This window comes from Rhynchophorus ferrugineus, unplaced genomic scaffold (assembly GCF_030347505.1).
Source record: "Rhynchophorus ferrugineus isolate W39M unplaced genomic scaffold, kcgeb_rfMv2 rfM1, whole genome shotgun sequence".
Classification (NCBI taxonomy): Eukaryota; Metazoa; Arthropoda; class Insecta; order Coleoptera; family Curculionidae; genus Rhynchophorus; species Rhynchophorus ferrugineus.
In genome coordinates, this window is record NW_027472580.1 from 93,674,073 (window position 1) to 93,686,378 (window position 12,306).

At 33.2% G+C, this 12,306-nt stretch overlaps 1 protein-coding gene across 8 annotated transcripts in view; it reads left to right on the forward strand.

The window, feature by feature from the left end:
- LOC143192590 (uncharacterized) overlaps nt 1-11,416 on the forward strand; it is a 42,693-nt gene extending 31,277 nt beyond the window's left edge. For 6 of the 8 annotated variants that reach the window (XM_076398023.1, XM_076398065.1, XM_076398080.1 and 3 more), the window contains 2 exons: nt 2,647-2,861; nt 11,177-11,416. In XM_076398023.1, the coding sequence (XP_076254138.1) occupies nt 2,647-2,861; nt 11,177-11,260 (299 nt within the window). In that variant the 3' untranslated portion in view covers nt 11,261-11,416. Of the gene's footprint in view, nt 1-2,646; nt 2,862-7,306; nt 7,359-11,163 lie in introns of all 8 variants that reach the window. The other 2 variants (XM_076398040.1, XM_076398051.1) reach the window with 2 other exon arrangements.
- The last annotated feature ends 890 nt before the right edge of the window (nt 11,417-12,306 follow it).

A 12,306-nucleotide genomic window follows, 5' to 3' on the forward strand; every position in this document is an offset into this window, starting at 1 on the left:
TCTTGGTACCATCCAGCAGTAACAGTAACTGCAACACTTTGGTTATTTTCAAAAAAAATAGGGACCAATGATGTTTTCAGCATGAATACCACACCATAAAGTTGTTTTTAGTGGATGTTTCACGTTTCATGAATGAATTGAGAATTCTGTGTTCCCTAAAACCGACTGTTCTGTTTATTGACGTGGCCACTGAGAAGAAAATAGGCTTCATCGCTCATTATTAATTTAGACGAAAAAGCTTCAGTTTCACCAGACACCCTTAGGATTGCGTTACTGTACTGAACTCATTGTTCAGGATCTCTCGGTAGAATTAATTCTGTACTAATTGAATTTTGTACCGGAACATTTTCAAATAATTTATCAAAATTCGCCTTAAACTGCGTGCAGCAATGTGTAACTGAGAATCACGTCACCGAGATGATGTTTCTGGAGATATGAGACGCCCGTTGTATTCCAGAACGAGACCTGTCTGCTGTCACTATTTCTGCTCGTTATTGTGGCGTATATTTATCCGTAATAAAATTCTGGACGTCTACGCAACACAATGGTTAAAGCAAAACTAAGCTAAACGTTAGATAGCCAAGAAGGCGCGAAGTCAAAATGGTAGCAAAACTTTTGCCCCATCTGTTATAATCAAAATATTTTCCATCATTGTCAAGCAAGACTATAATTTTGCGTCTGTTACGCGCTATTGCCGGTCTTTTTGACAGCAATTCAATTTGATTCAATTTGTTTGTAAACATCTACAGTAATAGTTTCATTCAATTTTAGTAGATCGTAATGTACTACAGCTTGATGATCTCATAATATACACAGCAAAACACTATGAGCAAGAATATTGCGCTTTGGATGACTTTCTTAGATTAACCTATAATTATTTGTGTTTGGAATTGTCGTAGTAAATCCATCCCATAGTATTTTCATTAGCAGTCACAATACGCAACAGAAAACACGTCTCAGTTACTAAAAGTATTTGGCGGGCTTCGACAGCTGATTTCAAACTTTCGAAAATCAATTAATAAAAGTAATGAATATTTGAAATGTAATTCTGAATGCTAACATAACAATAGGACATGGATAACTGTTATTTTATGTATAAAATTTTTTAAAACCTCCTTTTGTATCTTTCCCGTGACTGGAAACAATTCAACTATTTGAAATTGAAATTTGACTTGATTGCCATTCGTTATTTTTGAACTTTTTATCATTGACATCAAAATAACCACTTTAACCACCGCTGATATCGTTGAAAACCGACAATTAAAATATGAAGTGAAAATAGGTGAGATGTGAAAATACAATTTCGAATGTCCCATGAATAGCATTTGAATTCAATGTACACTGAATAACTCAACAATGAGAAATAGAAACTGTTATTTTATGTATTAGGTCTATAATTTAATTTTAAATGATTTATCTGATTACTGATTTCGATATTTTAAAAGTAGTAATATTGACAGCGAAAACAAAGAGTACTGGGCAGGCAAATATTTTCATGACGAGGATTAGAAGGCATTACTCAATGTAAAATGCAGGAAGCATATGTAAACTGTTGGTAATAACTCCATAAACCATTTCCAATCTCCTAAAGAACATAGAATGAAACATGAGAATGATCCAAAATCTTATAAACCAAGAGGCATTGAAAGGCTTTTGGTCAGGTGTGAAATTCTGCATCAACGACAAAATCGGAAAGGTTTTTTGTAACGTATTGTTACTGATGATGAAACATGGAGCTATTATAATAATCCAAAGCGAGAAAAATCATGGAGAACCCTGGTCATGCAACAACATCAACGGCGAAGCCGGATATCCATGGATCTAAGCTAATGTTTTGTATTTGGTGGGATCAGCATGGTGTAGGATACTATGAGCTACTACAACCTAATCAAACCGTCAATGGGTATCACTATTACCTACAATTCATGTCTTTAAGCTAGTCACTGTGCGAAAACGGCCTGAATATGAACAAAGTCACAACAATACCATTCTTCAGCATGACAACGCTCGACCACATATTACAAAACCAGTGAAAATGTACTAGAAACATTAAGCTGGGAAGCGCTACCCCATCCGCCCTATTCCCCAGACTTTTCTCGACCAGAATTACCGACATATGAGTCGCGGCCTGTCTGGATAGCGCTTCGTTCCTTATGAAGATGATATAGTCTGAAAGATGGGAAAAAATAGCGGCTATCGATGGACAATACTTTGAATAAAATACATTGTACCGATTTTTCACAATAAAGCTTATTCATCACTCATCATTTATAGGCCTAATAAAATAATGTTAGGACCACCGAATTTAACAGTTGTTTTCAATGATATGCAATATCAAGAACAATTATGGCTGATCAAAATACATTCAAGAACCTAATACAAATGAAATACAAAAAACTAACTAATTCCTTATTCAATCTATCTCTCCAAGAGCTCTATAACTTGCACGGCAGCTTGTGAATATCAAAATACTGCCCATAAGACATTATTTTTGCATCAGAAACCATTTGTATTCTGCATGTACGTCACAAATCTGCACCGTCCACCACATATCTCCAGTAAGTTTACCCAGACAACTCAGCTTTGACTAAGTGGAATCCGTAGAACTCTTGTTTGCTAAACGTACTCATTTCTATTCAAATAAAGGATCTAGGAGACCTAGCATTGCGTCGGTACATAGTTCGAACTCGGTCCGGAGTTACAGCGCCCGGAGGTACGAGAGGGAACGGGAACAGAAGGAGGAACGAGAGATGCAACGACGCCTGTCGAAGATGACTTCGCAGTCTGCCAGTAGAATCGCCCCCACTCCCAGTCCCCATTCAACCGACGACCTACTCCCCACTCTAGAGGAGGACAAACAGGTATAACTTAATATAGAACGATATACTTAGTAGTGTTCGATGATTGATATGTTTCGATAATCGATATAATCGAAATAATCGAATGATCACTCGATTCGTATTATAGCATTGACTGTTGCACAATATCTTCAGTACCTATCTTTTATTATTATTATTATTTAATTATTATATTGTTACTAATCGTTTCCGACAACCTACTATTTGACTTTATGATAACTTAAATCTAGGTATATAATTAGGAGGACCCATCGGTCCTATCTCAGTCTCTGGTGAAATAATGTTTATACATGTCCCTGCTGATTTCTATTAAATGCACCTCACTACACAACACTACACAAAATCAGATGGTTTGATTCTTTTGAGTCTGTGTCCTGTTCTGGTGGTATCCAAAAGTTGCAATACTTCAATATTCTCATGAAAATGTAGTCTTTCCTTATACTCCTTGCAATTCTCTTGATTTCTTGACTGACTGTGGGTATCTGAAGGTCTCGACGTAGGCAGTCAGTCTTGTAGTATTTGGGTGCGCCCACAATATTTCTCAGGATTTTGTTCTGAAAAATTTGTATTTTGTTTATGTTACTATTTGCAGAACATCCTCATAATTGAACTCCATATGTCCATATGGGTTTCAGTATTTGCTTATATAATAGCAATTTATTATGTATTAATAATTATGATTTTCTTCCAATTAGCCAACACATTTTCCTATATTTCAATTCCGTTCTTTTCTTCTTTATATGTTCCTTCCAGCGAAGTTTTGCATCAAGATTCATTCCGAGATATTTAGCGTTGTTGCTATATGGGATGATAGTATTATTTAATATTATTGGTGCTTGTACGGTCTGATTGTAAATGAGCTGCACATGCACAAATTTACTTTCGTTTTCTATGCATATAAAAATCAATTGCTGTTCGTTAGTCTCGCTAAAACTCGAGAGTAACAGAACCGATTGAACTAATTTTGATTTTGCAATACTTGTGGAAGTCCAACAACTTTGTTTGCCCAGACAAAATGTTACTAATATCAATAGCTTCGCTGCCACAAAGGATTGATATTTTTGTTGATTTGCAAATATTTATGGGTACATGGCTATAATTTATTTTGTGACTAAAAATATTGAATACTGAATTTAATGACCTATTCAAAGCTATTTTGTACATACGTCATCTAAATTTATTACGTCAAAACGTCGCAAGGTTGCCGCATCAACTCTGAGTTTTTGTTTATTTGGGCTTTGATATACAACAAAATTCTAATCTAAATAAAGTAATTGAACAAAAATGTTATCAAATATAGTTTGTTTTAACATTATAGTACATCTAAAAACTACAGTTAATTATGCAGCCACGATAATTACTGTATCAAGAATTTTGCATACGTCTGACAACCGGACGACTTTGACAGGCTAATTAGTTTACGTGTTCGAACTCATCAGACAGCATTGTGTCTCTTTTTAACTAAAATAAAATGAGAAGGCAAATATTGTCTGATTCTAAAACTAATTTACAAATTGCGGCAGGCAGTATATTAAACATCTTTATGACGACCTATGTACAAAAAAATTTTGAATTGACTATATTATGTATTAAATATTGTAGATAATTTCTTAGCACTGATCACTTTGACTAAAACAGAATATACTTAAAATACGTTGTGATTGGTTATAATAAAGGTACTTTGTAAATGTGCTTCATATTCATTAGAAAAAAGTATTTAAATATGGGCTACCATTTTATTTTTGGGTCAAAAGCAAAAATCTATTTAAAAATTAACATTTTATTAAGGTAATATTTATCAGTTATATATTTTTAGATAATACAGTAATATATTTTTCTTGATAAATTACTGAGCATTAAACAAAATTGCAAAATAGATGCTAAATATTTAACAACTAGCGAAATATAGGCTATAAATGTAAACTTAAATATCTTCAAACAAAATTATATTCGTATAATATTTATCTCGTAAGAAATCAAATAACTTTGATAATTGTAAGAAGTTATTTCACTTGCAAAATGACATATCCAAGTGTCAAATTGTTCGGCCTGCACAGTCATTATATGCCTAAAGCTCACTTCTCAAGCATTTAACCCAGTGTTTTCTGGAAAAAGTTGCTGGCAGAATATACATTCTCCATCTACAGAGTCAGGGATTTCTTTCACTATTATGGCATCAGGTTCAGTGTCTGAATCAAACTCGTCTTCGCCTTAACCGCTTATTACCACATTATAGTTTTTGTTTTCTAATTTCTAGACTTTATTTTCTGTTCTTTGCCTTCATTTTTGGTCCAAAATACGAAAAAAAGTTCTTATAGGCTTTCCAAGTGACAGTTTGTCTTGGTGTCAATACAGAAGTAGTCTTAGCCATGCTTTACCTGCTGTGTCAGATTTACGAAATGGATGTTGTAAGTTGTCACGCTCTGTCATACATTTCACTATTGAGCATTGCAATGTCGTTTTTGATAGTTTGAAAGGTTTTACTGCTTTTGGGATACCTATTTTCTTCTTGCGAACTATTTCTATGGCTTCAACTGTTTGTTCTACTTCCCAAATATTCCTTGATTCTTTTGATTTTGTCGATGCCATTCTAAAAAAGTAAAATAAACCAACACTACAAACAGATGTCTAGCCAACTAAGTACTAATCTTGAATATAGGCTAGCCCAAATAGAATCAAAATGAGTAATTTTTTCTGATAGGAGTAAATTTGACTGAATAAGAGTAATAATAATGAGAAATATTGACTAAGACGCTCAATCGGAACAGGGGTAAGGGTACTCCCATTCCATGGATTTAAGAGCGAAGTTCCCATTCTATATCTTTATATTATGTAATCTGAGCTAGAATTATATTTGCCTGTGTGAGGCATTCTTTGTCATTAATTTTAGAATCACCAGTTAAACAATAAACATTATGAATGTCAAAAGTAGCGTTGGGAACTATTGACTGTTACTATTTTTACTATTTTGGGACCTACTAATTTCGTACCTTCGTTCGAGTGATTTTTAACGTTCTGGTTTTGCCGTCCTAGCCGCGTCTTTGAAAATAATATGCCAAGTATATGTTTATATAGATTTATATATGATATATATATATATATATATATATATATATATATATATATATATATATATATATGGTTTTATATTTTATTTGTAGTATGATTGAAAATAACAATATATTTTATATTAATATGGCAGCATTGTGGAACTCTATTTTTCAAGATTATTTTTTAATGTGATAAGTTTAAAAGGGCAACCTGATTGATAAGTAGTAAAATAATTTTGACTGCGTTTATGTTATCTTGGCAACTATTGGGTTTTTTTTTGTTTAACTTTTACGATTTTCTAAGCCTCTCGATGTTTGTACAAGCCTTTTGAATGTTAAGACTTCTTTCATTCAAATTTCAACGAATAATAATCGTAAAATATCACTTATTAACGATAAATAAAAATATTATTTTATTTAATAGTAATTCAAAATGAAACTTATATTCCCTTTCCTTTCCCAAAGAATATGTACATCTCCGTCACACTTATGACACGGTTTAAAAAAATCAGTAAACATATTTTGAAACGAAATAGAAATAAACCAATTATTTTTATTATATTATGTCATTGTTGCATTCCGAATATTAAAATACGATTAAATCTATTTGAGATCACTATTTCGTTCCTTTTTTCACATTACCACTTGCCATTTTAACATTATTTAAAATTACCTGATCTGTACAGCATAGAGAATCGAACAATTATCTCCGTCCTTTCTTCTCTCAAAATAACACATCATACATACGTACATCTCCGCCTATTATCACGAATTGAAACACAGACGAAGCCTACATTTGACTGAAATAGTACTTATTATTTTCAGTCGCTAGCTTTTTGACTATTGACTAGTTCGACGGTTTTGCGATTATCGACTGTTTCGATTATTTTCAGTCGATAGTTCCCAATGCTATTCAAAAGGTATAAGAACACAGTAATAATGCTAGATAAATTATCTTTAAGCCTTAACATATCAAAATTGTAATCAACGGATAACATTGACAAGAATAAATTCGTCTTTCTAATATAGCATTATTATAATTATTACAAACATTACCATAATGCCTAATACCATTTAAATATTTTTCGGACAAGCTAAATTTTTATTTGAGAAAAATTAATCCCTTTTATTATTTATGTTGCATGAAATCTCATATTTTTCCATCAACATGGCAACACTGCTATAACAGAACCGTCGATCATTTGATGAAAATCGATTGATCTCGATAATGTCGTTCATAATCGAACAGCACTAAACAGGAAACCGTGAAGAGTTCGAGGGTTTCAATGCTCGAAAACTCTTTACTAAATCTAATTGATGTATTTGTATATTGTCTATTTCTATATATTTTCTGCTATTACAAAATTACACAAGACACGTTTTTGTTTCTCTTTACAGACGGATCTAACAGGAATGACGGGTTTCATGAACAGTTCCTTTAAATGAGCAGGTGTTTTTCTTAGTTTATTTCAGTTTTACTCGATGAGAATATTTGCTTGACTATTTTGATTGATTATACGGGGTGATGATGATGATGATGATGATGGAGAGTTTCATGGTTATCGTATTAAATAATTGTCCTCTAGTAATGTACTCTATATAAATTTTAACGAAAAGTTATACGTACATTAAATACGTCACCATTTCATAAAAAAAGACTGATGCTTTGTTTTTCTGATGAATTCCTATAGAAGTTTAATTTTTAGCATATCTTCTAAAGAACAAAATTAAATATTTGTTTTAATACATTTTCCAATCCCACATCAATTACAACAAACATCATTTTCACAAAATCTAATTGTTTTTATTAATTGCATCTTATATTAGATATGCCTTAGTCTTAATTTATAAATTAATACGTCACTATGTTTTATCCAAATTAAAATAAAACTAAAATACTTAAGCTAAAGTTAAGAAAACACTTATATACTACTTCTGATTTCCTGCGTGTTATCCAGTAGCTGTATTGCTTCCACGTTGCTGTAATTTAGCAACTTTATTTAATGTTTTAAGGCGAAATCTTGGATCAATTCGTGTATCCATTTGATTTCGAGGTCATCTTGCAGCTCTTCGTTGGTTCTTTTTTTGATTTTAGATCAAGTTGAGAATATCTTCCAATTAACCTGTACAGTTGCTTAACTTTGAGTCTAATCTGCTGTGCTTTTTGTCTAACATAATGTTTCCACTTGCTGCTTGATAATTCGGGCATCCGTCAAGTGATATAATTAGGTTTTCTTATTTCGCCGCAACGCAAAGTTAGCATGGATAGATTTGGAGCTATATATTCCAGTCTCTAGTCCTTTTGTAAATCTTGTTGACCGCTACTTGTACTTTTTCTACAGCCTTAGACAAGGATACATTTTTTGCCATTATAACTGTATCGTCGGCAAATGTTCCAAATTCTGTTTCTTTTGTTGTTGGGATATCGGCAGTATAGAGCAGATATAAGAGTGGCCCCATGACACTATCCTATGGAACTCCTGCCGAACTCCTGCTTTTGTAGATTAATCCCAAATGTCATACCTGTCAAAAGCTTGTGAAACGTCCAGGAATATTGCAGGGTAGTATTTATTTTCTTCGAATGTCTTTTCAATAACCACTGTGACTCTGTACACTTGGTCGAGTGGTGATTTCGAAATCCTAACTGGAAATCTGCTATTTCTGTAAATGGCTTAATAAGTTTTAACATCAGTTTCTCAAATAATTTTGATACCGCAGGTAGCAATAAAACAGGCCTAAATGATCCAACTTATTCTGCCGATTTGTCATGTTTTTTAAGCATAATTATTCGAGCAACATGATTATTGCTATTCGTGACAGCTCTTTTAATAACTCAGGTCAAATATCGTCAATTCCTGGAGCCTTTTTAGGATTGAGATTGTTGTCAATTTCTGTGGCAACCTCCATAGGAGAAATCAGATTTACAGCTACATCGGGCTGATAACCAGTATTCATATCTATTGTAGATTCTGTATTATTCGGTTGGAATACTTTAGCCAAATATTCTGCAAATAATTCAACTGTTTCATTGCTACGTCGAACCCATTCGTTTTCATAAATTTTAATATGCGGTACTGTAATAATTGGTCTTTTAAATCTCCGAGTTGCTTTCCATAGCGAGTAATCTTTATCCGCTTTCGGGCTAAATTCGACAACATATTTTTCGAAGCAATTCTGTTTATATGCTTTAATCTTTTGATTTATCTCATTACTAATTCTATTAAATATTATTTTATCTGCAGCATTTCTGTTCCACACTCTTCTAGCTTTTTATCTTTCTTTAATCTATTCCCTAATCTTATGGAGGTAATTTATCCTGAATTCTCTGTTGATGTCGGGGTAGCTTCTTTTGCAACGGACCGAATTTGTTCAACTATATTTCGGGTTTGCATCTCAAGATTGTCTATAGTTTTGAGTCTTACGTTTAAACTATTTTGTTCCAGTATAACAAAGCTAAACGTGTCCCAGTTAATAAATTTGTTAGTAAAATTAGGCTTCTTTTCTTTTTTTCAGAAATATCGCGGCTATAATTAATAAATAATCATATTGAACAAAATATGAAAACTTAATATTAATTTGTCCATCCCCTATAGAGGTTCGTTTTTGTTAGAATAGGATTGAGCCAACACTATTGTTCGTTCTCTCAGATGGTTACTTTCAATAAATCACTACTTTTTTCCGTAAAATAAAAAAAGTTAATTAAGTTAAAATCCCTTGAAAATCCAACACATTTGATAACTAATTCGTGTTTCGTAACTAATTAACATAACAGGTTCATTGAAAAGTCCCCGGCCTCACACATAGATGGCGCTACTAGAAGTATATCCATATGTTTTTTAGTTGGCCCTTTGTTATTGTGAACAAAAATGGATAAAAAGGAATTTCGCTTGTTGATAAAACATTGATTTTTGAAGGGAAAAAATTAGTTGAAGCAAACTCGGCTTGATGCCGAGTTTCTGGACACTGCACCAGGAAAATCAACCATCAAGGATTCGTATTCTAAGTTTAGACGTGTTGAAATGAGCACTGAAGACGGTGAACGCAGTGGACGCCCAAAAGAGGTTATTGCAGACGAAAACATTAAAAAATTAACAAAATGATTTTGAATAAACGTAAATTGAAATTGAATGAAATAGAAGATACTCTAATGATATCAATTGAACGTGCACATTATATCATTCACGAATATTTGGGTATGAGAAAGCTCTGTGCAAAGTGAGTGCCGCGCGAGCTCACTTTTGACAAAAAACAACGACGAGTTGATAATTCGGAGCAGTGTTTGACGATGATCAAGCGTAATAAACTGGAGTTTTTGCATCGATATGTGACAATGGATGAAACATGGCTACATCATTTCACTCCGAAGTCCAATCGACAGTCATCCGAGTCGACTGCACATAGTGAACCCGCTCCAAAGCGTGGGAAAACGCAACACTCGGCTAGCAAGGTTATGGCGTCTGTATTTGCGCATGGAATAATTTTCATTGACTACCTTGAAAAAGCAAGGACCATCAACAACGACTATTATATAGCATTACTGGACCGTTTGAAGGATGAAATCGCCGAAAACAACCACATTTGAAGAAAAAGAAAGTGCTGTTTCATCAAGACACTGCACCGAGTCACAAGTCAGTGAAAACGATGGCAAAATTCCATGAATGGGGCTTCGAATTACTTCCTCATCCGCTATATTCTGTAGATCTAGACCCCAGTGACTATTTCCTGTTCTCAAATCTCAAAAGAATGCTTGCTGGGGAGAAATTTTCGTCAAATGAAGAGATGATCGCCGAAACTGAGGCCTATATTAAACCAAAAAACAAATCGTACTACAAAAATGGTATCGAAAAGTTGGAGGGTGGCAATAATCAGTGAATCACCCTTGAAGGGAATTATGTTGAACAAATAAAACTAATTTTTCCAAGAAAATGTGTTATTGTCTACTATGGTAGGCCGGGGACTTTTCAATTGACCTGTTATATATCAACGGTTTGCAGTAGCAGGAATAAAAGGAAAATTTTATTTACTTATAATTTAATGTAGAAAACAGTGATATAAAATATTTGGAGCATTACTAGATCTGAAGAAGCTTCTTTAAAATATTAAAATATGATCCGCATCACCCTGTATGCACGCTACCTAGTTTTAAACGCCAGCTTTTTCAAGTACTAAGGAGTATCTTTTGTAGCTCACATATTAATATAATGCACCCAGTTTCACTGATAATTCCATTATTAAATATCATTTTTGTACCAAAGTTCATTCCCATAGATTCCCCCTTTGGCCACCAAAGAAGACTCCACCACCAGCTTCCAAGAGGAGAGCCTTCCATCCACATCTAAGCAGTTTCAATAGCGTGGCGCAGTGTTTCTAGTAATGTTAAATATATAAAGACAATTAATAAGAAATTCGATGTTGACAAGTTTGTTTTTATATATGTTTTTGCCTAACGTGATGCCTATGAAACAAAAGAAATTCAATAAACGTTTCTTTTGATGGTGTATCCAGTTACACGATTGTTTTTGTATGACGTTCCCGTAACCTTGGCTAACAAACCTGTTTTTGTTTTGTCGATTGTTTCTATTTTTAATCAGAGCGATTCTATAATGTATCCAAAGTTGGTGTGAACATACCTCATATAACTGTATGACGTCAAAACGTCGCAATGTTGACATATCAACTCTGAGTTTAAGTTCAGTCTGGCTTTGATGTATAACAAAATTCTAGTTTAAATAAAATAATTCGTTATTAAATGACCTAAAACTACAATTAAGGACACCGGCATAATAGTACGTAGGTTAGAGTTGTATTTGCTTATATTTACATTGAACTCTTTTCCATACCACCTATGAGTTAGAGTTCTAGGCGCGTTTTTTATGGAGTGGTATCTCCCGGAATGCCTAATCTATCTAATTAACAATTGTAAATCCAAGTAATGCATTTTATTCATTAGAGAGCATATTTACCTTTTCACGTTTAGTTCTTATTTCCTTCGACGGTGTATCTTCTTGTCAAGTTCTTTTTGATATTATAGTATTTTTTATTTTTCCTGCTACTACCTGCGTACACCATTCTTGAGAAAATTATTCACTGCGTTGACTCTAATGCAATTGCCCTATCTGCAAAGCAGTTGCTAATTTTTCTCTCCTCGAACATTTTAACCAAATACTCATGAAAATTCAGAACACATATCTAATAGACATAAATCATCTAAATACACAAATTAAAATAATAAGTTTTTTGACTTTATTATATGCTTTTAATCCATTGAGTGCCATTAGATCTCTTCGATACTTTTCAGACTAACAGTTTCCTCTGAAACAATTATTAGATTATGTTTATATTGAAAAAACTACTCACTGTTGATATATATTTCATATATTTTATCTCCGATAATGCTG